At 35.1% G+C, this 26,660-nt stretch overlaps 2 protein-coding genes and 1 long non-coding RNA gene across 15 annotated transcripts; 1 reads left to right on the forward strand and 2 right to left on the reverse strand.

Moving 5' to 3' along the window:
* Positions 1 to 859: 859 nt before the first annotated feature.
* On the reverse strand, positions 860 to 19,474 carry tmpoa (thymopoietin a). Of its 13 annotated transcripts, none has more exons than XR_012401448.1 (15): positions 19,180 to 19,440; positions 14,093 to 14,210; positions 12,611 to 12,760; positions 11,398 to 11,534; positions 7,885 to 8,099; positions 7,710 to 7,778; positions 7,501 to 7,629; positions 5,697 to 5,765; positions 5,523 to 5,612; positions 5,334 to 5,426; positions 5,153 to 5,212; positions 4,944 to 5,069; positions 3,658 to 3,783; positions 3,343 to 3,446; positions 860 to 1,694 (listed from the first exon to the last, which is right to left on the reverse strand). XR_012401448.1 is itself a non-coding variant. In NM_180968.3 (15 exons), exons 1-15 carry the CDS (start codon positions 19,414 to 19,416, stop codon positions 1,331 to 1,333), a joined length of 1,974 nt encoding a protein of 657 aa, NP_851299.1. In that variant the 5' UTR covers positions 19,417 to 19,474; the 3' UTR covers positions 860 to 1,330. The 13 variants fall into 13 exon arrangements, 11 of the variants coding, with proteins under 11 accessions (NP_851299.1, NP_001315492.1, XP_073801744.1 ...); NM_180968.3 differs by having other exon boundaries at positions 7,998 to 8,099; positions 19,180 to 19,474; NM_001328563.1 differs by having other exon boundaries at positions 4,860 to 5,069; positions 7,998 to 8,099; positions 19,180 to 19,474.
* On the forward strand, positions 13,421 to 19,440 carry LOC141381615 (uncharacterized). Its single transcript, XR_012402050.1, has 3 exons — positions 13,421 to 15,298; positions 15,354 to 15,828; positions 16,124 to 19,440. It is a non-coding gene; the product is annotated as an uncharacterized lncRNA (long non-coding RNA).
* Positions 19,475 to 19,969: 495 nt separating the features above from the next.
* Positions 19,970 to 26,189, reverse strand: strap (serine/threonine kinase receptor associated protein). The gene is given in 10 exon segments (NM_200304.1): positions 19,970 to 20,660; positions 22,600 to 22,749; positions 22,882 to 23,018; positions 23,136 to 23,273; positions 23,351 to 23,450; positions 23,547 to 23,619; positions 24,991 to 25,072; positions 25,153 to 25,288; positions 25,721 to 25,845; positions 26,000 to 26,189. Coding segments are annotated over 9 exon segments (990 nt in total). The 5' UTR covers positions 25,833 to 25,845; positions 26,000 to 26,189; the 3' UTR covers positions 19,970 to 20,598.
* Positions 26,190 to 26,660: the final 471 nt, after the last annotated feature.

Raw genomic sequence — 26,660 nt, forward strand, 5'->3', positions numbered from 1 at the left:
TAATGAATTAACTAATGATAACTTTTGATCTTAAATCTACATTGGCAAATGCTTTAAACAACACTAAGATTAAATGTAGAAGCACCGTTCTTTGTTAGTTTACCAATGTCGACAAATCAAACCCTGTTGTGAAGGATTACATATCTGAAAGTCATTTACATTATAGTAGTGATGATTTACAGTATACACAGTTAAAGTCAGAATTATTAGCTCCCCTTTGAATTTTATTATTATTTTTTTTATATTTCCTAAATGATACTTAACAGAGCAAGGAAATTTTCACAGTATGTCTGATAATATTTTTTCTTCTGGAGAAAGTCTTATTTGTTTTATTTTGGCTAGAATAAAAGCAGTTTTTAATTTTTTAAAAACCACTTAAGACCAAAATTATTAGCCCCTTTAAGCTATATATATTTTTTCTCGATATAGTATAACGATGGTTTGTTAGGTAGACTAACTTGTCTAGTTAACCTAGTTAAGCCTTTAAATGTCACTTTAAGCTGTATAGAAGTGTCTTGAAAAACATCTAGTAAAATATTACTTACTGTCATCATTGCAAAGATAAAATAAATCAGTTATTAGAAATGAGTTATTAAAACTATTATGATTAGAAATATGTTTTCTGTTTCTGGTTTATATGTTTTAATGGGAATTTTTTTCTCCATTAACAGAAATTAGAGAAGAAAAAAATTAAACCGGGGGCTTAATAATTCTGACTTCAACTGTATATTTAAGGGATTTTTCAAAATCCATTTTTTGGTTGCACACTCACAAATTAGGCTGGTAGTTTACTTAATTTCAAAGGTTTTACACAAAAAAAATTAAGCCATAAAAATTATAACAAAAATAAACAATATAATACATTGCAAAACAGTTTATTGAAAATAGTTGTATTTAAACAACAGATACATAAATACCACAAGGGTCATTAAGATGAATATGGTCTTCTGAAGAACTACACATGGAAAATAAATGCAAAAGAAATAAAATACTCTCACAAGTAGACGTTAAATGTAGTTCACAAAAAAAAAAAAAAAAAAGTGTATTTCTTCGAATCCTTCTGACTCAATTTGACTCCCATTGATGGACAGCACCAACAATTAATCCACGAAAACAAACAAACAAACACACTCGCTCACTCGACATACAAAAGGCAAGAAAAGTGACCGTTTTAAAATCATTCCTCTAAACCGGTTCATTTGGAAGAGCAAAAAGTAGAGAAAATGAGTGTCTGTCACTGCTTGAATATATAAAGTTCGCAGTTTAAAGTCAATGGCTGCTGAATCACCATAGGGGCGCATTGGTTAAGTATTTTCTATTATTATTTTTTTTATTTGCTGGTACTGTCATCTGTGCCGCTCTGCTTGAACAGTCCCACGTCATTAGTCTCCATGGCCTGGTAGATGAAGAACAGGAATCCGGCCACGGCGCTCAGCAGGACCAGCTGGACCCACACCGGCAGACTGCGGCGGGATCTGCTCTTTACTGTAGGAGGCGCTGTGGACTTGGAGGCAGACAGAGGGATGGAGGACACGCGGGGAACAGATCTGGACTCTGTGTAGGACGAGGTGGAGGAGAACGAAGAGGAGGAGGTGGTTTGTTTAAGATCAGAAAGACGCTGACGGGATTCGTTGAGCCATGTGTCGATCAGGGGACGACCAGCTGCTCCTCTGATTGGCCGACGGCAGGTCGCGCTGAAGATACATTAGAATTTTTTTTAACTTTGATTCTCAGAAAACAGCAATATTTTTGGCAAATTTCCTTCAAAATGGAATTTCTTTTTACTAAAAACAAGTGATATATTTGGGTGATATATATTTTATAACAAAATATAACAAAAATATAAATATAATTACAATACAAATATAACAAAAAATACTCCAGTTTTATACTTGCATACATGCATATTACTTAATTGTTTAATTTACAGTTTAATATTTTTGCTACATGTACTTATATATTTGGGGTTGTGACAAATGACCTTGACAGAAATAAAAAAAATATATATTTCACACATACAACCATGGAACATTTCGATGACCATGGTAGTTTTCAAATTAAAATTATATATATACACATATATAAAAAAAAACATTAAGCATGTTGCAAAAAAAAAAAAAAAAAATGTCAGGACAATATAACTGTCTGAAATGTAGCCAAAACATTGTTTATTAAACTTAACATTATGAACATTACCCAAAATCCTTAAAAGAAAGCAAGAAAAATGGACTGTACGTTTACATTTTTTCAGGGTCTGTACACCCTTTATATACACTTTTATTTAAATGTTTCCACCATTACAAATTTCTAGAATTATCATTTTTATATTATTATGCTTAAAACTGTATACATTTTTTCCCCAAGTGTCCATAGTTATGTGGATTAATAAAAACAAATGTTTTAAATTTGCTTTAAAGGGGCAATGAACAGCACATTTCTAAATGTCATAATGTATTGTTGAGGTTCAAGAATTTTTTTCTGCAAAAACACGAACACTTACACCCGTCACAATATCCATATTCTGTTGTATGATATATTGCACCAAAATATTGCGATAAACAATATTGTCATTTTAAGACGATTTTATTAGACATTCTACCAAAAATTTGCATTATCTGTCCTTGAAATAAAAAAACAAATACAGTGTATAAAAAGTATTTATTCCCAATGTGTAAAATGGACTGATGGTTGATTTCTGCGAGTTGTTTTGTAAAGAAATATATGATTCATTTGGTTCTCAGAGTTTTTGTCTTATTAAAAACACTTTACAAAATGTACAAAACCTGTCATTGTCCTTGGCTCAATTGAACCTACAGTATAGCTTTAATAGTTTTGTTATTTAGAATAAAAAGTGCCACAAATAGCAAGTTTAAGTTGCTATCATTCACATCAATTGATTACAAACATGAAATTCTAAATACATTCCACAAATAAACACTATTTTAAAACCGTCCCCATGTTTATGTCAGTCCTGTCACATTTGCACTACATTTAACATAAAATGCATGCAATACACCTTTATGTCTATGACTGGCTATGGCTATGAGAAATTCATCAGATGGAAGAGGAGCTGACAGTGATCAAGGATGTGTTCTGTCATTGAATTGTTTGATTTTGTGCTTGTTTTTGTGACAAGCTAAAACGTCAGGTCTTGTCATATTTTTTTTTTTTATAAGTGAAAATGTGCCAATTCGAATTGGTTACAAGTTTAACATTTTAAAATAATAGAAGTAAACCGTATAATTCATGTCCCATTTGAAGTACATTTTTAAAAACAGACACTTTGACTTGAGCTTGTTCTCAGAAAATGTTCAGAAAGTTTGAATGATCTGGGCTCCATACCTGATTCCAGTGGGAGTGTTGAGGTTTTCAGTGGGGAAGATTTCTTTAAGCACGTCTCTCTCCACCGCCCTCGGGGTCTGATCAATGGCTGACACCTTTTCAACCTGCGCACAAGAACAAAAGAGCCACAAAATTGTGAACACAGATCACTGCGATTCTAAAAATGTTTTCAGCTTTCACTTTAAAAAACTAAAAGGGAAAACATTATGTAACATCACAGCCAAGTATAACACGAGTGAGCCCAAAATCATTATTCAAATGTCCTCATCCCAATTAACCACCGGTGGAGCCAAACACCATGTAGCTCAAAGTTACCATCATTGTCTCCTTCATATCCATCAGCTTGTTATCGAGTCCTCGGACAGGAGTGATTTGGGAGAGGAAAGGGGTGATTTTGGAATGTCTTGATTTGGGATGGGTCTGTGGTGAACCACAGCTCTCCTGATAAACCAATAAAAGCTTTAATGATGACTAACAGAAGATTTACATGCATGTTTTAAGCAGACAATAAACAAGTAAACATTTTAACCTGTTTTTCTTTATCAGAATAAGGTTATTTACTGCTAGTTATCTTCCCCTTAGACAAATTTGCCCATTATGCAAACACATTAACCTGCTTCCTGTGAGTTTATAAGTGTGCATGTGTGATATCTGTCAGAAAAACATCCTTACTGTGGCTTTAAGATCATCCAGAGAAAGAAAGTAAACACTTTGGACCAGAAGAGTAAACATTATAAATGTTGCGTTGACAGCTTATTGTAGAGCATGTACACAAGGTGAATAAGTTCTTTATGTAAGGTGATTTTGGAGAGTTATCATCATATTAGCGTGTAATTAAAAGTTCAACAATTGTCCCATCAAACCGGGATTTGTCCAACCTTAGCATTTAAACAATATTTGAATGAAAACATTTATCTGCATGTTTACAGATTCAAGTCGGTCAGATAAATTGCACTAAAACTGCTGGTGGGGTGTTTCCCAGTGATGAGTTGCGGCTGGAAGAGCATCCGCTGCATAAAACATGCTGGATAAGTTAGCGGTTCATTCCACTGTGGCGAACCCTGATTAATAAAGGGATGAAGCTTAAAAGAAAATGAATGAATGAATGCTGGTTGGTGGTGGTGTTCAAGGAGTGATTCATTCACACGATATGTTCAAACAGCTGATTCATTTAGAAATAATGTGACTGTTTATGAAAGGATCACTGTTTTGTTTACTCAAATGATTACTGCAATGTTGCTCTCTGAGATGTACAAATATTCTGCTTTGGTTCTTGAGCTATTAACATTGGCAAAACAGAAAAACAAACAATGTTGTCTACAATGCAACTCGATCAATATTAGCTGTGATGATTTGAAGATATTTAGGAATTGTGGTTATGCTTGCTTGATGGTACAAAGTGAAACATTTACAATATTACTGTTGATAAAAAAAATAATGATATAAAAAATAACACACCCAACCCTACTAAAACCTGCTCCATTACTTCAAAAAAACACAATTTGCAATCTGCAAACCTGAGAAAGTTCACATGACACAGTAAGAGAGTCCTCAGAAACCAAACAGAAGTTCTTGTAAGGAAGTGAATGTGATGGGAAAACCTCTTTTTGTCGATCACTGGAAGGCGAGAGACAGCACATCATGTCTACCAAGGGTTTGGAAGGTTTGCTCTGACTCAAAACAGGCTTTGAAAGCTTCGATACGGCAGCAGATCTGACACCCTGGGCCTTTAGAGAATAAACAGAGCCTCATAAGCTGCCAAAATGTATATTTAATAGAGTTATAAGCAGTGCATAACTGCGAAACATACCAGAAGACCACCATTTGCAGATCTACAGCTCAGGACGTCCTGCATACCCTGGTCATCCACCTGATTTATTAATGTAGCATAATGAACATGCAATTAATTCCAAAATGAAGACTGGATAGATCTAATATATTGCTTAAAAGCTGAAAGCATCAACTAGAGATGTAAATGTGTGCATCTTCACCTCAACACAAGCAGTATTAATCAGAGAAACTAGTGGCTCTCGACTGGATTGTCTATGCGGAGGGGAGGGGATGTCAGCAGTATTCTCATCATGCTACAAAAGAAACCACAAGAGGCAAACCAATCAGCTCAACTGTTAAATGCGAGGCTTTTATATTTATGGATGCTTTAAGAAACATAGCTCTGACACCTTGTTGTTCAGACTGGATACTGGGCGTTTTGTTGATTCTGTTGCAGACATGGAGTAGCGCTTAGAGGGTTTGGGATCCTTCGGCACTGTCTTTATTAATGTAAGAGCAATGTAAGTAACACGGTGGCACTAGAATATGACATGATGTTCATGAATGCTTTCTACTGGACCTACCAAAGGCTGTACTTTCATCCTCATCAGAGAAACAGACACCTCCTTCACTATTGAGGGCTCAGAGAAATCCTACAAAACACATGATTCCCAAACAAACACATGATGAAATTTCTTGCGGAAAATGAATGAAATATTATAACAGAGGGTCAGCACTTTTATGCCGAGTTCAGACTGTAGGATTTTCAAAGTAGTTGTGTCACAGATGTTTTTACACTGCATGACTATCTGGGCTAGCGTTTCATCGCTGCTTTGTTTACACTGCAAGATGGATCGGCAACAACATTGCATGACTTTAAAATAGGAGAAATCACTGACAACTTTGTCCAAACTACGTCTCATAACCAATCACACACAGTAAGTAACACGTAAACAACGCAAGTCACAAAGTATATTTTTTGTTGATAACTACATAACGAGGTGATAGTTTTTAGTTTTTGATAGTTTACACTGTGTGGTTATTAATTATGTGAACGAGCACTAATTGGCCTGTGATTTCAGGCATTTGTCACTGATTTCCCAAAACCTTTTAGGAGAGTCAAAATCAGGGCTAAAATCATGCAGTCTAAACTCAGCATTAGGCAGTCCATTTCTTTGGCCCCACATTTAATAATTTGACAAAATAACTTAAAACTGGTTTAACAAAAAACTTGTATAATTAGAATTTTTAAAAAATGCATAAAATCTTTAAATTACAACTAAAAGAAAAAAAATGTCAACATGGGTTGTAGCAATTATTATGAATTTATTTAAAAAAAATTTAATTCTAAATAATCTGATTGAAACATGTTTTCCTTGGAATGTTGCCTTGCTTTTATTTGTGCAATTATTGTATTGTTCTTTAATTTTCTTGTAAATTTCCCCACTGTAGGAAGAATATAGGTTTATCTAAACTAATTAAATTAAGGTCTAGAAAGCCCCACATATTGGGAGATTGCTATGAGTAATAAAATTCTAATTAGCTTAATAATACTAGTAACGTGCTTATCTTATATCACCTTTTCTTATGCAGTGTAGTTCCTGTGTAGTCTGAAATTTAGATTTTTTTCTAGTTTACATAAGTCAATACAGTAATTATTTTAGTTTTTTTATTTTTACATACACTTCTAACATGTTATAAAAATGCTTATACATGCTTTTCTATTATGTACATGGCCCTTTATTTCTAAATGACTGCCCTCTCTGTTTATTGGCTGGTGGCATGTTATAAACTAGTTCCGAATAGGTCATTATTATTCGCGCCAGCCAAGAAAGTGGTCGTGGTGAGCACGTGCTCTTGTAAAATATATATTTTTGTTGATCTGTTTGTTTTTATTATTCACAATGTATCTTTTCCTTTTTATAATTGTTAATATGCACCCATCATTGCCGGTTGCCAGGTAAAACTGCTGGAACTGATCACTGTGTTTTTTTATCCGTTTACGAGAATAAAACAGTCCGTCCAAGACGTGATTTGGTGTCAGATCTGATCCTTACTTTACACAACACAAAGGAAACCGATCACCAACCGTTACACACTCGTGAAATTAATAATCAGCTACAAAATGGTTTTAGTAAAATAAAAAAAACAATAATTTGTGCAAACGTTGGTGTAATTTTATAACTGGTTAAATAGATCCAAATTGTGTAAATAACATACACAGACTCTAAAAGCACGATCAAAATTCGTGTTAAAATTTGAAAAAGTACTGCTTAACAGAAATGACCCAGACTTCGAATGAACCTTTGAATCTCAAAGAACCCTCAGATGTCCTGTTATTCATGTCAAACTGAAATCTCAGTAGAGGGATTATACCGAGAACAACACCTTGTCAGAGGATGAGGCCTCATTCAGAACTGAGCGGACCGGTGCACTGCGGCGTCTCAGCGATTCACTCTTGGATGAGAGTTTTGATGTCCTGTCTGAAAGCAAAGGCCTGGTCTCTCTCCTGCCTGCCTTTATAATGTGAGGACAGAAGCAGGTTCTTCAGGTCAAGCTAATAACTTTGACACTATGATTGCCTCTCTACCACCTACCCCAGGTCCTGTTCTTCTCCTATCCTCGGAAACTGCAAAACACTCTGCAGACGAGAGCTCAGAGTTCTCCTGCAAACCCCACACATGCACGTAAACCATTGAGCAGCAAAATAGGTCACACCACCCTCACCTTATTTGAGAAACAAATACGAGCACAAGAAAACACAGTGTTCACCTGTGTGCAAACCCAAACACACCCTGTGCACGTCCTGAACGTATTTTTGACTTCACCACCACACCCAGAAACCAGGTGATGTGCATTAGTAACATAACCACAGATTGAGTTACGGTGTCGTCGCTGGCAGGAACCATCTGATCCGGCCTGTGAGAGGATCTCTTCAACTTTCTCTTAACATTCAAGACGGGCCAGTCCTCCTCCTCCACATCCTCCTAAACATCACACATGGAAAGGTCTACCAGCTTACATTCAGAAGCAAACAGCTCTGGAGCATGAAAACATTTAGATGAGGAGTAGTCATGTCGAGAGATCAACAGAAAACAAGGAACTTGATTTGCAAATGATTTAGGCTATGAGATATTACTTTTTAAATCAGGGTTTCTGCAGGTTACACCTAGTTAAATTTAAAACATTTCAGGACATTTTTAAGACCATTATGAATGAAATTTTGGGCTCATTTCACGTTTAGTAAAGTTTCAAATGACACATATGAGAGCTATGAGAAAATAATTAAACCATTATGTTAAATAGAGTTAAAAATTACCTTTTAAAATAAATAGTTTAAATTTTTATTGAGATGGATTGTTGGTGATTGTATGGGTATTGGACAGATTGGATGGCATTACACGAACAAAGGAAAGTTATGACACATTTAAAAAAAGATTTAAGATCTACAACATGATATTTCAGATAATGTAAGACTTTATAAGCCTAAAATTTAGATTTTAAGATAAGGCACTTTAAGACTCAACACCCTGTAAACATATTAGTGATGTAAATCATGAAAAAAAGTTTTGTGTTGGGAGTTATTTTGGTCTTGGTTATGATGTAGAAATGAGAGATGACAGATGTCATTTCCATGTACAATTAATATAGAGATAATAAAATAAAAACAATAAAAAAATAATAACAATAAAACATTAAATCTTAATAATTTTCCATTTGTCATATATAACATACTTTTTGGACTTAATTTTGTTGATAAATGTGTCTATATTAATAATACACATCCCTAGTGACAACATTTCAGAATAAAAAACTTAACATGAAAAATATATTCAAAATTAACTCAAATAATGTAGTATTTTGAGTAATATTATTAGAATTAACAATATACATTCTTTTACATTTGGATTAACAAGTTGGTTGAACATTCCGCTGTGGTGACCCCAGATTAATCAAGGGACTAAGCCAAAAAGATAATGAATGAATCATTAAATATTTGTATTAACTAAACCACAGGTGTCAAACAAGCAGCTCTGCACAGTTCAGTACAAACATAATTGAACACACCTGATGAAACTAATTAAGTCCTTCAGGCTTGTTTAAAACCTACAGTTAAGCTGCGGTCACAGAGTTTGAGCATGCGATATTCTGTCGTGTGTCGCTGCAAAAAAGGGCGGGATTAAACAAGATTATTAAGACATTTTTGAAAGCGAGCGATTGCTCCATGTTTTAAATTTCTGTCCAGAGATGTCATGTTTTGATCCTCGATTGTTCTCACGCAGTCAAGTGATGTGATTTCGCAGGTCAGAGTTCACCAAACTTGAACTTTGCACCGCAGCAACCTGCGAAACTTGCCGCATGACCCCACGCTTCCAGTCTGACGCATTTGTGTGTGTATGAATAGAAGTCTATGGGAGGAAAAGCCCAGTGTGACCGCACCTTACGTGTGTTGGAGTAGGGTTGGAACTAAACTGTGCAAAGCTGCGGCCCTCCAGGGACACCCCTGGACTGAACAATCAAGAATAAACTAAAAGAAATGTAATTCAACTCGATTCATTTAAAATGAGTTCCATTTATATTATAAATTTATATTTTTCCTCTTCAAAAGTGTTTGTGTAACCTAAACAGAAGTTTTTTTTCCTCGCAGTTCTGCGATTATAAAACATACAATAAATTCAATAAATGCATTAACAATACCATGGTTAAAACATTCAAAAATAGTCAAGATACAAGTTGCTAACCAGTTACAATAAGATTTCGTTGCAAATAGACATGGGACAAAGTGTACCGCCGTTTGGAATAGAAATAGTTTGTGTTTTTGAAACTAATGAATGACAGCAGAAGTCATTGATTCATTTGAATTATTCAGCCTGACATGTTTACTGCTCCGAAATATTTGAAGTTTTTTTAAAAAAAAAAAAAAAAGAATATATTTTAGAGCAATAATCACAATACCATGAAACCGTAATATTGTTATTTTGATGATATTGTTACATTATTGTTTTCAAATCCAGAATGGAAACATTAATACACAATGTGCACATATTATAGTCATGTGACAGCCTGAAGAACGTCAGGTCTTTTCTACAGCAGGTGGTGCTGCAGTACTCATAAAAGAAAAAGCTGGGAATATATTCAGGTTGGATGGGGTTAAAAAAGAAAAAGGAATTATTTATATTGGAGAGAAAATGGTCTTCTTTTCTTTTTTGTCCAGTAAAGGGTGGAGGCATGTAGTGATACTGTGTGAACTTTATAAAAGTTTTAAAAGTCTTTGATAACAGAATCCTCTCAGCTAGAGGTTTACAAGAAGCCTAAACAGAAAAGTTTCAGATATGCAGAACTGAGTAAAGTCACACAGCAATGAGAAAGCTACGCATGTCTGAAGGAAAGAAGGGAAGGAATAAGAAGATAAATAAAAGAGGATTAAAGTCTGGGTCAACTTAAAGCCGAAGTAAAAAAAAAAAAAAAAACAGACAAGGGATATGAAATGAGGAGAGCTGCTAGCTGTAATTAAAATCAAGTGGGCCCTCATATCTACAGTCTGGGGATTTTGTTTCATTTACCACACAGTCTGAAACTTCTTTTTAAGAACAGTTCGAATTAATCAACTGAAATGAGACCACTTACATTACACACTTACTTGCTTGATTGCAACCAACCAGCAGATTCATTAAATGGAAAATAAACTAACTGGATATTTTGGAGTGTTCGGAAACAATTTCAGTTACTGTTTTTAAAAATATCTGCATGTAAACTTTCACAACCCTCTAATTCTGTGAATTTTGTAAGTAATTATTTGTACAGGACATAAATGAGGAATTTCTCAGTAAAAAAGTATGCATTACATGATACAAAATAACAAAAACAGGTGTGTTGAAACAATGACAAACTTGCCAAGTCATTTAGTGGAAAAGCAAGTTTTTACGTAAAAAAAAAACAGGATGCAAGATAAGAAAATTAAAATGATAAAACACTAAACAAGTGTAAACGGGATTAAACATTCATGTATTTGACTTGGCTCATGTACTTACTCACCGCATACCCTAACATGACCTAACATGTGAACTTTATGGGATGTTTTTATCAAGTACAACAAAGCAATCCTTCTCTTGCCACCCACATCCTTTTCACATGCTTAATTTTCCACTTGCTCATATCGAGTCACGTAACATGGGTTTATTCGTTCATAGTATGGAAGCACCTTGCACATGATGCAAACGTGATGTAATAACATTTAAAACACCTGGAAAAGGGAAAGAATGAATGCACCAATTTCATCCTTACCCTAGTGTGTTGCCCACTGCGTGTCCTGCTGGTCACTGGTGTTTTCCCTCGACTCCTGACTGGTCTCTCCACAACAGGGATCAGTTCAGCCTCCACTTCTGGTTCAGGCACAGTCACGGGGGCCGGAGCTACGGGTTCTAACAGACATGCAAGACGAAGTTAAACAAGTTCATACTATTGCATCTTATTTATTTATTATAACGCCAGCTTATTTGACAATATCGTCATAGCAAAAATATTTTATGAATAATACAAATATAATACATTTAATAAAAACATTAAAACAAACAAGTTGCATTACATTGAACTGTTTGAATTAATATATACGCAGTAATGAAATATCCTTAAATTAGTAGTTTTCTATATTTGTTTTATGTATTTTATTGCATCATGAGACCTTGATCATTCCTCCAACAACTTTTAACCTTGAAAAGTTTTAAAAAGAGACTTTTATTTTAATAGTTTAAAGTGATATATGGTGTTGGTGTTGCATAACGGTACAAAATCTGCCAGTACATTTTATTATTTTACACTATTTTTTCTTTCCATATTATTATTTCTTAAACATATTTTTTCAAACTACTAAAACATCAATAAGTCACTTTTTTGAACTGTAGAGCTGAATTATCCACATCACGAATTACAAAATACAGAAGCAGATATGTTATACACTGTAGGTTAAAAAAAACAGTTAATTTTACATTTGATTACTCAATAAATGGGGCAGGACAAAATAGCGATATACATAAGGTGGCTATTCTATAAATGGCAGATTGAACCTCATATCAAATGTTGCAATTCTAAGAAATATATGTGATGTTAATAAAAGTAGTATATCTTATGACTTTAATGCATTTATCCCTCTTGATTTACAAATATGATATATTGTGGATGGTTTTCTTGCGATACATCACTAATATGGTGACCTGTCATTATCAGGGGCAATATATCATGATGATATCGTAGTGTAATACGGTACCTGAATATCGGACTATTATTTCACTTTGGTCTTTGTTCTATCTTAAATATTCATTCTTGCAATTTCTTTGATTCACTCCTCTGCAAGATTATTCCAATCAAAGGTAATGATTTTATTCCAAGTAGAGCTTTATGTCAGAAAAAATTGTATTCACATAGAAATATAAAAATCGCAAGAGAATAAAATAGTACAATGTCAGATTTTTTTTTTTTTAGGTATTTGGTAATGTGTTACCTTCCTCCCTGTCGCTGTACTGGTCTGAATCATTGTTGCCATTCTGATTGCCATCAGTCTGTGACGTCTCTGAGGGAAGAGCCACAGCTACAGGAGGACCCTGATCCAGCAGCTTCTGAAGCCGCTTCTCATACACCTTCCTAGTGGATGCTGATGTGAAGAAGACATTAAATGTCAGTATTAGGTCTACACAAGAATCATCCTGCCCAAAATGTAATGTTTATTAAAGAACACATATATTTAGGAGATATAGTTGTTATTACAATTAAGACTAGTGTGTTATTTTCCACTTGATTTCCACTTGGTTTTCTGGAAATCCGAACAGTATTGAGGTAAAATTGAAAATAAAGCACCGTCTATTTGATATGTATCTTTGCTCTATTGTACTCATGTGTGTGATTTGCTTATTACACTTTGTAATAAATGCACTATTTACTTTTGTGAATTATCACGATGTAAAATTATGAATTCTTTCCAAATAGAGTTATTTAACTCATCATAAACAAAAAACTGCAATGTCAGTTTTTTTCCAATATCATGCCGCTATACTGAGGAGCTTTCCAACATCCATTTAAGGACATTGTAGCCATTCAGGACTGAGATGGAAAAACATGGAAATCTGCGTGCTCGGTGAAACTGCTGATTTACTGATAGCACAACAGCAGAACATCATCTGGATCATTCCAGAATCTACACTTGGGTTTAGTTGCTGGTTTTATGCTGAGTGGGAAGAAAAGGTTTTATGACCTCTTACATTTCTTGAGGTTTTTCCATTATAAGATGCATTTTAGATGATTTTTCTCTTTCCTCTTTTTCTAGCAATAAAAAATGCATTTCAAATCTCATTCTACATCATTACAACATTAATTTTCTTTGATCATAAAACTGTGATTTAGGTTAATGATTTAAAAAAATATATAAAATATAAAAAAAAAAAGCTCTGCATGTTATTTTTCTGTAACAACTGATAAGTTACTTTTAACCCAAAAAGGTGACTTTGTAAACATTAGGAATAAATTCTAGCTCTCAAATAAACCATTTCCCACCAAAACGTAATTAACATTGGTTTTTCAGAACAGTTTATGTATTGTTTAATTAGTTAACACTTTACAAAAAAACTTTGTAAGGTCAGCAAAGTATGATTTAACTGACCAAATATATGTTTTGGGGGCCTTTAATGTATACGTTTGCTTTTTCTTGTCTTTTGTCTCATAGGTCTCAAACTTAATTCCTGGAGGGCCACAGCTCTACACAGCTTTGCACCAGCCCTAATCAGACACACCTGATCCAACTATTCAAGGTGTTCAAGACTACTCTGGAACATCCCGATTAGTTTGATCAGCTGTCTTAGAATAGTATTAGGGCACAACTGTGCAGAGGTGCGGGCCTCCAGGAATTGAGTTTGAGACCCATGATCTGAAGGAACTATACAACACATGCAAATATTTACTTTTTGAAGTTGAATCCTTAAAATCGGCTCACCAACAATGGGTCCAGCATTCAGGCCATACTTTAGCAACAGGTCCTTCAAACCCTCATTGCTCAACTCCGTCACATCAACATCGTCAGGACGAACTTTGTCGGTTTTCCTGGTGGCTTTCTGTAAAGAAAAAGCCTCACATTAATGACCATCAGCCATGATGCAGCTCATTTAATAGTTTGATGTGCACATTTTTAAATGACTGCACGCTGCACTATGTACAGATGACATCATGGTAAAGTATTGAACTTGTTAAAGCAACGAGTGTTTAAACACGCCTGACAGGCTCCATATTATACAATAAGAGCAACCAGGGAGGAACTCAAGCAAGCTTTCCCTCAGCCCATAAACATACCGTATACCATACTATATAAAATACTATATACATACTATAAATACAAGAGAAACAGCTTGGAGGCACATGGGTGGAGTTAAACTCTTATCCGTTGCCGTACAACAAGAGGGGTGTTTTTCAGTACATATTTAACTGTTTTTTGGCTCAACCTGTACTTATCTCAAGAAACTATAATGTAAAATATGCATACATCACCTACTGTAAAACTTAAGTGTGAGGGTGAAAAAAAAATATGCAAAGTACACAACCACTTGAAAAATTTTGATTTATATAAAATAATAAAAGTCATTCAGGCAGTGAAATGAAAAGGGATACTGCACATGCAAAGTGCCACAGTGATGGGGACTAAAGGCATTGCAAACGCAGGTTTCTAATGTGGGACGAAAGCAGGAACAATGCAAATCCAGCCACATTCCCTGGAGTAGAGCCCTGATCCACAAACGGGACCATGTGACTAGAAAAGTAGAGGTGAAAACAGTGAAGTGGAGGAGAGAATGTGTTTGGAAGGGGCAGGAGTAGATCATGAAGGCGTATGAGCTGCAGTGAGGGGCCTTGATCAGGGCTGATCTGGAACACTGCCTACTCTCAAAAAAAAAAACAAAAAAAAAAAAACATAAATCTGAGCATTCCAGCAGGACAGAGGAGAAAAAACGTCACTCAGTCTACAGACAACACCCTCACATTTATCAAGTTTCTGTGACAGAGTATATATATACAGGAATCAGAGAGTCAAATTCAATGGCTTTTAAGACCTATTTATGACTCTTTCCATGCATTTTAAGACCTTACAACCACTTTTCAACTGGAAACACTGGCCAGATTTTAACTTGCAGAATATTTACTGAATATTAATGTAAGAAATTAATCCAAAACTAAAATGTTATTCATATATTGAATAAATCTAGTAGGATTTTATTGATTTCATAAATCAGCATATTGCAGAAATAATTTAGGCAAACTTTAGCATACAAACATACAATGCATAAACAAAAATGATACAAAAAAATTACTACTTTGTAAAATAGCATTTAAAACGTTTAAGGGCCTTAAATGTCTTTACATTGATTTATCAACTTTTACATTCTTTTTAAGACACCGCGGACACCCTGTGTGACTGTCAAATGCAGCATGTCAGTGAAAAAAAAGGAGGCTAGTAACTAAAATGGGTTTTGGAGATGAGCAGAACACATTTTATACATGCACAACTCTGGATTAGCATGTTGGCTGAAATTAGAGCTCACATTTCTGCCATAATTCAGTTCATTTGAATGAATTAGGACTGCACAATATAATGTCTCAGCATCGATTTCGCAATGTGATCATTCGCAATAGTCACATCACAAGTATACACAATGTTAAGTCTTATAATTGATCATTTTGCAAGTGTTTTTGAAGGCCTGTGACTGTGTAAGGGTTTTAAAAGCACTCAGGCATTAAAAATTGTTTTACTGTTTGTTATTTTGAAAAATAAATAATGATTAATTTTATTGAATTGTTTATAAAACAAAAAATATGCACTATTATTTGACTTAGGAACGTTTAAAATAACCGATTAACCATTTTTAACCGATTAATGGTATTCATTAACCGATTTTTTTTTTTTTAAAGTTTTGCTGACATATTTGCTAACTCGCGGGACTATAACACCTGTATCATACGCCTACAAACATATTTTGAGAAAGAAGCGACATGAAAAGAGAATTCTGCAGTTTGACACAGAGGAGTTGATGCCAAACCAGCACTGATGGTGATTGCCTCTGTCCTGGATCTACATCCGAAACACCTCAGTTTATTTGCACAACTGGAGAAAGACGCGCAAAACAAAACTTTATTAAATGTGCTCTGCTTTGGAAACACGCTGGCTACAAGTCAGAGAGTCTGGGTTTCCTCTCCATAAGAGTGCGCTCTGAAACCGCTCATAAATAAACCAAATAGGCTATAGTTTGCCGATTTAGGGCACTATTTTATCGATCTAGGCGCAAAGTATGAAGCGCATAGGGCAAAAGCTTTAGGGCGTTTCCAAACCCACTTTTGCTATTTTAATGATGGAAAAATACAGCCTCATCTCACATTCCCTTTAAGAGTCAGTTGCGTCTAGCCATGGTGCGTTTGCTATTTGCATGGCTTACTTTGTAAGTAGAAAATCTGAACACTTCACTAATGAGAAAACAGTTAAACAGACCCCCTGCAGCGCGAGGATAAAGAACGAGCCTCCTCCAATCGGGTCTCTTTACCTTCTCTTTAATTTCATGTGTTTTACGCACTCCACTGAAGACATTCATTACATTTGATTATTCAGTTACTGTATTAAATAAAAACTAAACTATTTACTAAATTATTTTACTATAACCCCAATAACAAAAACATTACCAAATGCTGCTTGTTTACAAGTCTGAGAACATATTTCAACATCCAAAATTACTTACGAATTTAAAGAATATTACATTTCTAAGCTACAAATAAAAAATTTTGGATTTAGCATAAAGTTTCAGAGCAAACTTTTGCTTTTCTGACATTGCTGGTTTGCGATAAGCGATAAGTTTTTTTCTGACCTTCAGTCCTGTGGCTTAGCATATGCCGTTACACACACATGCTTCAATACTAAATGTCATCGCTTTGGAAATTAGCAATAAAAGCAGCATGATGTTTTTGGTTAACCACAATTTGCCCAATTATGGCTTTTGCATCAGAGCTTCAAGACCCGTTTTATTTGAACACAACAACTCTCATAACTCTCACTATGCAGTGATGACATAATCAAATCAATCATCTTTATAGGTCACGATTGTTGCAAATTCTAAACCGTGCACAACAAAACATCCCAGAAATGTGACTGTGAGTGCGTGTCGAATGTTTCTGAAATTACTATCTCAGACACAGGAGCTTCAAAGAGGAATGCAACACACACACATCTGGCAGCCAACATATGAATTCCTTCACACAAGAATCTATTTCCTCAATAAAGGGACCAAACCCACTATAAAAACAGCCTTGTGCAGTTCTTGAATTATTCTACAGCTCCTAGACCTGCAGCTATCTGCTCAAAGCTTTTAATATGGGGTCTATAGGGCTGCATAGTATTGTTATTATTATCATAGTTTGTATCATAACACACAAAATAAGAAAATAAAATAATAATTGTGATTTATAAAAAGACTAACAGTAAATGAAGAAATATTTAAACAAATGATAAATAAATGCACAAAGTATAAACAGTCATCTAAAACACTGAAAACTCTTGAGTCTTAATTTAAGAGATCTACCTTACGAATGGATTTCAACCTTGATAAATCACATACTCTAAAGGGTTTTATTCCTAAAGAAAAACCTATTGCCAGACTATATAGATGAAGAGAGAAAGAAAGAGAGAGAGAGTTAATGGGAGTAAAATGCTGTGCGGGAAGATTTTAGAATGACAGGCAGCACTATCTCATTCACGAGCACTGGAGGTGCCCTTAACATCAAACATCTCTGTAAAACATAAAAGGACTCCTGTGTAGTTGCAGGGGTGGGGGAGTGAGCTTATCAGGTTGGTTATAAAAACAGAACCAACTACAAACTTGTAGTATTCCCGCTTAATAACAGCGTCAACAGACATAAAATTACATCTGATAGAAAAAGGTGAAGAAAAAAGCACCAGGCATGCACTAGAACAATCCAAAACTACAGACTATTGGTTTATGAAATAGCAGCAAATACAAGTGAAGGGAGGAAAACTCCCACTTCTCTAAGTGTTTACCCAGATGTTTCATTGATTTAACAAAACTCAAGAAGCCATCTCAAGGCTTAGTTCGCTGGATTTTAATTTATAGGTTATTAATCTTCCCATATTTCTCATTCAAATTTGGGCTTTTACATCTTCTCAATGGCAACACCTTAATCAGATGTGTAAAAGATTACACAAAGCAGTGCACTTTCATTTAGAATACTTAATAATCCCTACAAAGTCATGCATTTATGAATTTGCCAGATGGAGTTATGGCTTTTGAACTATTATTAGTAATGCAATGAATCAGGCCAAGTCATTTAAGCGGGAAACTGTCGCAGGGTAATGAGTAATAGGATGTTCGACGAATAGGAATCGGTTCTTTTGAACAATTCATTTCAAATTTTGACTCATTAATGGAACTGCATTTCCTGACATCCAGTAGCAACATATTATAGCAATAAGCATTCAAAGTGTTTGATTATATTATGGGTAGTTTATAATATTTCCATTAGCCTTAGTTGCACGGATTAAGCATATATAATTTTAATATAATGTGTATTCATTAAACATCAAGAGCAAAACAAGTCCTCGACTATAATATTATGTATCTATTTTAATAGTACTCATTAAAGTAAAAATTGAGGTTCACAACTGTAAATCTCATTCAAGCATAGCACAAAGCACAAACCACATTTATTTGAAGGAATCGTTCAAACCGACGTTAAGTGATTCACTGAAATGATTCAAGTGAAAAGTAACGATTCGTTCACAAACCGGACACCATAGTAAAAAAGTTCGCCATGCCGGTTTGTTTTCATTTGCGAGACATGTGCAGGCTCACACTACACACTTACAACAATAAACTTAATAATACCAACCTCTCAACTTTTACCAAACAAACAGGCTTTTAAAAGATACATGCCTTGATAAAAATAATAACAATTCAACCTGCGAATTACGTCAACCACATCTGATTCACAATCCATGTGTAGCTAAAACAAAGCAAGCATCTCCAAACAACCCACCCTGCCGGAGCGGCTCCTGTTGGAGACCACGGGCGCTGGAGGAAGCTCCTCGTCGCTGGAAAAGACATCTGGAGAGCCGCTACTTTTTTTGTTTTGCACGGTCAGATTCTTTAAGTACAGCTGCACGTACACGTCCTTTCGCTGATCGCCGTTCGGGAGAGCAACATTATTGGCCAGCAATGCACTTTTAAGCTTGTCTTTAGTAAGCACGGACGGGTCTTCCAGAAATTCCGACATGTCTGTTGGTTCCAGCAGGACACTATCGCTGCCTGGGGCTGATTTCTTTTATGGGATCAGTGACCACCTTAGGAGAGAGACCCCTATTGGATGCGCGCCGCAGAAAGGAGCCTTCTGATTGGCGGGTGGACTATTTAAAATCACTGGCGATAAATAGACGAGTTCGACCTCTTGTTTATAGGAGATTCACTTCGCATAACGAGTAGAAAGAACAATAATTAAGAATAAGACTAAAAATTAAACTACTTAACAGCTGCTTCATTGAGGAAGTAAACAATACGATATAAAAGTGACAATTCATCTAAAGAATTAATACAATATAATGTATTTTAAAGAATTTTGGAGGCAAATAGGAAATTCAATGCATACTGGTTTCCACCATTCTTCAAAATATCTTCCTTTGGGTTTAAAACAAGACATTTTGAAAAGATGTCCAATTCTAAGCTGATTTTGAGACAGAATTGTCATTTTTTGGTGAACTGTATCACCTTAAGATACAACTCATATGTGACTGATCTAGACATACACAAATAAAGAGAAATATTCCAGATGATAAAGGTACAACATTTTATTGGCCAAATGATACAACATATGTTGCAACCAAAGACAAAACGATTAAAGAACTTAAGTCACTTTAAAGTTTTACAAATTTCCCGAGCACTCATGGAAAACATTTACCACAAGTTCACACTACTATTGATAAACACTTGAATAGCAAGTTCCTCAAAAGCACTTCTGCTGAGAGATGTTTTCAAACTGAACACTGAGCTCTTGCGATAACAAACAAATTGTACTGAAAGCACATTATAACACCAAAATAAAACAAAACAAAAGTAAATCTCAACCAAAGTGATCACAGTGCTGCAGAAACCGACCGCTTTTATACCAAGGAGCTGACTGATGCTTCATGGCTATCAAAGAAAGAGCAGGCAGCTGGAGGATTAGCATTAGCACTAGCACTCTCAGCTCTACCGCCGTCTCCTGATTTTCCACAATGCGTACGTGTGGGTTTCATCTTCACGTTTAAAAGTCATGCTTGGCAGCGCGGTCTGTCTCTAGTGAAGAAGGGTGGTGGCACAGCACTCTGCTGGGGTGTGGTTTCTTGACCCGTCCCGTCCCCTGACCTCTCCCTGTCCCGTGATCTTTCCTCCTTTGCCTCGTTGTCTCTCTCTTTTTCCTGACTCAGGCCTTGATCTCTGCTGGAGGGCAGTAAAGCGCTTCAGAGTTCTCTGATGACAGCTCCTCTGTAAGACAATGTGAGGTTTTACCATAGGATACAATAATAGGTTTATGCCTAACTATAAGGGAGTTCTCATGAGAGGGTAAACAATAATCACTGGTAAAATAATTTAGAGTGTATTTTAAGCATAAATGAATATTTATTGTATTGTACACATTGCATTGTAGAGCTGATTGAAAGCTGAAGAGAGCATTTCCTCATACAAATGAGAAGCAAAATATGCTACTTATCAGCTTACCTCTGAAGTGAATGCAGGGACATTTAATAAACGTTTCAAAATTTACTGATAGTTCTAGCGTACTACTGGATTTAGCACTGAAATTAACTACTTACATTTTATTTAAATATTAAAATATATTGTATATGCTTTTCCTTTGGTTAGATATCGAGAGAGGTGTATTAAACGAACAGTGTTTGAATACTTAAGGCATTTAGGAAATGAATGTGCATATTTACTGCAGATTTCACAAAGACAAATTTAAGACTTTTAAGACCTTTATGAATGAAATTTTAGACTTTTACAGGGCAAAACCCTAATAATTTTTTTGTAATGGCCAGTGGATTATATTTGTACATGCCCCGATAAAATTGAAATGTGGTTATTTCTTAGCCACATTTTTTTAAATAGTGTCAAAACATGGTTATATATAAATTGTAGTTTCCAAAACTGTTAAAAAAGGACATTTTGAATGCTGAGAGAAAATTCAGAAATAAAGCTTCATTTTAATCAGAGCATTGTCGAAACATTCCTAAAACTTATTTTAGTGTTTTGTTCTCAATATTTCAATGATTATTCTTCCTAGAAATCTCTCAAAATATTAAATATATAAGTGTTAATTATGTTTCAGAATGCTTAAGAGAACAAAACGTTCTTTTCAAAAACTAAACAGTCAAATAAGGTAATATCAACTAAACTTATGCATACATATACGCAGAACTTTAAAACAAATGTTATTGTAAGGATGCAAGGAAGATAATTAAACCATATTGGTGAAGAGAATCCATCAATTACTTAATCAACATAACTTCTGTTAAACATGTTTTTTTTAGATTGTTGGTTGTAGTGATTGGGAAGCTTCACATGCACAAAGGAAAATTAAGACATGTTTAAAAAGTATTTAAGACACACAACGCCATATTTCAGTGAATTTTTTTCTTTTTAAGGCCTACATTTTCGTTTTCAAATGTTAAGACTTTTTAATACCCCTTGGATACCCAGATTTTCCAATCCTGCTGAAATATTTGAAGGAAATAATGATTTATTACATGATGTAATGTCTATTCAGAAGCAACAGTTATGTTCATGGGAAAATAGTATTACATCATAATAAATGGTTTCAATTGAGCAATTTAACTATTTACGGTCTTCAAAAACAATATTTTGATTAAAATAACAGTAAATACACATTTAAGTGTTGTAATTTCATTTTAATTTGGAGTGTATGGACTTATGCATTAATGTGTTTAAAAAATATACTTGTTTATCTTCTCCAATTACGAATGAGCGACCTATTTGACATCTAGCAAGTACAATCTGGTAATATCGATTATCAAAAGGATAGCATTCACAACTATGTACACTACAATTTGTTAAATAAGCATTCATATTTGCTATTCACTATAATCATACAGATTGAATATAGATCTTTCTCTAAAATGCTACACAAACGCTTCATGTTTACTCTGCTTTAGAGTTAATATTTTGTGATTATTTGACTATGAACATTAGCTATAAATATCAGAATCTTGATAATGATTATAACAATAACATATTAATTATTATCTTGTCTTAAGTTGACAACAGCAGTAAACCCTTCTGAAGATTTTATATTATAAAATGGTTGGCACAAATTTTATTTCAATTATGGTGCAGCCATAAATACTAACTTTGAGTGTGCATTGCCAGCTTTAGTATACTAGAAGCAATATCTATGTAAACTCACCAGGCAGGACACATTTCCAAAGGCCGTATGTTTTGCCTACAGCTGTCTGCCACAGACGCAGAGTGCCATCCTCCGAGCCACTGGCATACAGCTCTCCATCAGGACTAAACCGCACACAGTGCACAGGCCCGAAGTGACCCTTATATGACTCTGAATGGCAGACAAATCAATCATATTGTCAAGCATGAACAAACATATGCTTGGTCATGAGCCAATCCATAATAAACCTTTTTTTTCCATGTGCTTTAGGTATATGAACATGATTATCAACTATATTCATACCCATTTCCTCTTTGGTGGTGTAGTCATATTTGTAAAGCTTGAAATCATCTCCTCCAGCCACAAAGAAGTCTTTATCAGGATGCAGGGAAGCGGAGTGAATGGAAGCAGGGGCGTCTACGGTCTTAATCAGGTCCAAACTGAAGATAACACAAAATATCAGTCTGGCGCTATCAGTTTTCTGTACAGTACAGAACATGTTTTTTGTTCCAACTTGACGTTCAAGGTAATATTTGCACGATATGAAAGATAGAAACCTGTGGGCATTATAGAAAGCGATGGTTCTCCCGTATGTGATGACGAGAGTCTCCCCATCAGGAATGTACTCCATGCTGCTGACAGATGCATCGAATGATAAAGTCTTCACCGCCTCGTTTGTGTTCTTGTCCCAAAGTCTATACATAGAAGATGACACTAAATCAATCTATCTGCATATGTAAAGTCAAAAGATGTTACCATTCGGGATACTCACCTGATGGTTTTGTCGTCGGCAGCTGAAAGAATCTGCTGGTCATTGTTACACCACAGTGCTTTCTTTATGGCAGAAGTGTGGCCTGCAATCTCCTGGGGTTCTGCATTACAAAAGTTACTTTTTAAAACCAGGTTTGCATTTATGAAAGGAAGCGGCTATCATCAAAGCAAATAAACTATTATTTAACTTTCAATACCTGCTTCAGGTTTGCTGAGGTCATAGATGCGCAGTACTTTATCATTTCCTCCAGTCAGGAGATAGTTACTGTCCTGTTGGTTCAACACATGCTGGTAAAAACTCCTAAATGAAATTACTCTGGCAAGTTTACAGAAAGTGACTTCATTTACATGTAGTAATCGGTGATCAAATGATTTGCCTTGATCTGAATAAGACAATAAAATGTTTAAGGTGTTTACATGAGTTACTTTTTGAATATTGCTTTCATGATCCCTTTTTACATGCTATAGCACATAGTTTGATTAACGTTGTTGCGTCATCGTGCTATCCACATTTGCTCTGGAGTTTCATGTAATTTCGGGAGTTTTATTTTTATTTTGTTGACTTTAACTGCAGTTTGGCACTTTCATTCAGGAATAATTCATGCATGCCCCCATGACAAACGAGATTTTGGATTTTGGATATTGGTTTTTTAAAAAAAAAACTCAGCATTTCGCAATGTACACTGTAGATGTCTGTGGTCCTACTGACTTGATAGTGCAGAGAATAGTGTCAAACAGCCGTGTGTATATAGACTGTCCCATTGCAAAATGTGGCAAAAACCCTACACAACGGTAATAGTTTGATTGCGTTTACATGTCTTTACAGTGTCAATGATGTGACTAAAACCGGCATATGCCACGTCTTAATTACATTTCTGTAGAGTTTGATTATGACCTTAATCTGATTAAATTAATGAAAAATTTCTGTTTATATGGTAGAGTCTTAATCAGAGTATTGTCTTAATCGTATTAAAATTGCATTGGTATCCTTGTAAATGTACTGAGTGATTGAACACATGGGTTACTATTGTTCCAAACTTTATTTCATTTTATTTATTACTTTATCTATTGTGGTTTAAATTTAATAAGGAAAGTCCCAGTGACATGCTGTTTCTCCTGTCAGGGTTCACATTTGAAAATGAAGCTAACTGAAACATTTAGTTATGAAACTTTACTGATTGCCGAAGTAAATTATGAGAATCATGAAGCAAATTGAGCCAGCATTCTGTTAACCCGTGGTTTTGAATGACCACAGGTTAACTATTTTAAGTAAGATCATTTCATAAACCAAGTGTTGCATAAATAGTCTGAATATCTCAATATAGATCAGTATTATATCTTACTAAAATTGTTGCAAAATGTTTTAATTAGATACTAGAATAAATTAATGACTTATTCATTTGTTCATACAAGTAGTTTAAAATAAATACATTTAGCCTGTTATGCCAAAGTTGCATTTACTTATTCAAAAATACAGTAAAACTAATATAAAATTATAATAATTTAAAAAACCCACGTTGTGCATAAATATAATTTGAAATGTATATCATATTCCAAGATTACAAAGTCAAGATTTCATCTGCCATAACTCTTGGCTTACACAATTTTGCAGAACTCGTTCTATACATCAGCATGGAATACCTGTGTAAAGTTTACAGACTTCACAATGTGCTTGTGCGCCAGGGTGAGGACCTCGTCTCCAGTGACAGCATCCCATACCTTCCTGTCAGATTCATAAGAAATATAGAAAGTAAACTCATGTTTCAACAATAACAGTTCATCTTTTATTCCTTTAACACTTACGCTGTAAAATCTGCTGCGGCCGTTGCTGCTTTTGTAGCTTCTGTATTCAAGGTGGCACCCCAGACAGCACCCTTGTGACCCAAGAACGTCCCAATCCAGTCCCCTGTGTCACCCTGGCGCAACATAGGTTTGCCATCTGCAAAATTTGAACACAAAAACAAACTTATTTGACAGATACATGACATATGCACACACTTATTTTAAGAAATGCTTACTTTTTAAGCACACTGCCCTGCAAATGTAGGTAAAAATGGTTTTATATTTAAACTTTCTCCTTAATTTTATTTCAGAAAAACATTATTAGCAAGTTATAAATAGCAAAATCATATTGTCAGCCAATGACTATCAAAGCACAACATTGTTCACAATCAAGTAACGTGATAATGTTGTTTTGAAGTCATAATTAAATGTGATTTCAAGCCGAATATTCAAAGTACCATGGTGAACAATATAGGGAGCATGTCACAAGTGGTCACTGCATGAATGTGCAACTATAAAACCAACAATGCCCTGCAATGAGGTTGTGTTTACTGTGAAGAGTTGGTTTTAAGTCCAAGTACATACAAACCTTTACAAGCACTAATGAGGAAATATCCATAAGGAGTTATTCCACTGAACGCCAGATCCACAACAGGTCTGGTGTGACCAGAGCAGGTGAGAGGGGTCTGTCTCATGGCCATACTTACTGAGGACCTAAAAAGATGACAGGACACATAAGCAATTGTACTGAAACATAGCTACGTATTTCTTAAAATTCAAGTATCAAATAAGAGATGTACATATGAAAAATCAGAACAGGTGTGCTGGCTAACACAAGCTTGGCTAGTCAAAGAAAAACAATCATTACCTTGCAAAGCTAGCAAATCAACGTCACACACTAGTACTTTGCGGCCAGATTGCGTATCGGGGATGATTGCGGAGCTGCACTCCCAGCTACAGTGCTGTGCCACCAGCTACACGAGGTGTGTGTGTGTGAGTGTGTGTGTGTGTAAGCTAAACTCGAGCCCTCGCTAACGCTACAGGAACATAATGGAAGCACTAGTGTGAAAGCCCGGCCATCATTTCCGGCCCGCGACGCCACGGGGATTGGACAGAACTGGATCACGTGACCTGTCGTAGCGTCGGTTGAGAAAGCGTACATCCCGTTTTTCTACCAATGGACGTGTATGTACAAATAAAGTGCTAACATGTGCTGTATTATGTTTAAATTCCATTATCTAATATGTAATATCTGGGATAGGAAAGATTCTAGCGTTAATATGAAGACGCTTTCTCAGTACGAACTACAAACGAGGAAAGTTACTACTTTGACACACTTCGTTTATCAGTGTTGTTAACGGATGGTTATATAACTAACGTTATGGCAAATGTGAGGAAATAACATGTTAATAATAATAATAATACTAATAATAATAACAATAATAATAATAATCAGTGCCATAAATCAATAAGCTTTACGCTATTTAAAATATATATAAGGTAAACTTTCTGAGCCACGAAGCGCCCCC

The sequence above is a fragment of the Danio rerio genome, chromosome 4 (assembly GCF_049306965.1).
Source record: "Danio rerio strain Tuebingen ecotype United States chromosome 4, GRCz12tu, whole genome shotgun sequence".
In the NCBI taxonomy this organism is placed as follows: domain Eukaryota; kingdom Metazoa; phylum Chordata; class Actinopteri; order Cypriniformes; family Danionidae; genus Danio; species Danio rerio.

Excerpts from the sequence above, each read along its gene's own strand:
- tmpoa (NM_001328563.1), bottom strand. The coding sequence starts at position 19,416 with ATGTCGGAATTTCTGGAAGACCCGTCCGTGCTTACTAAAGACAAGCTT. Across the intron at positions 11,535-12,610 it reads GTACAGCGACAGGGAGGAAG|AACCCGTAGCTCCGGCCCCC; the intron begins GTAACACATTAC and ends CATGTCTGTTAG. Across the intron at positions 8,100-11,397 it reads GCAGTGGGCAACACACTAGG|GAGGATGTGGAGGAGGAGGA; the intron begins GTAAGGATGAAA and ends TGTGATGTTTAG.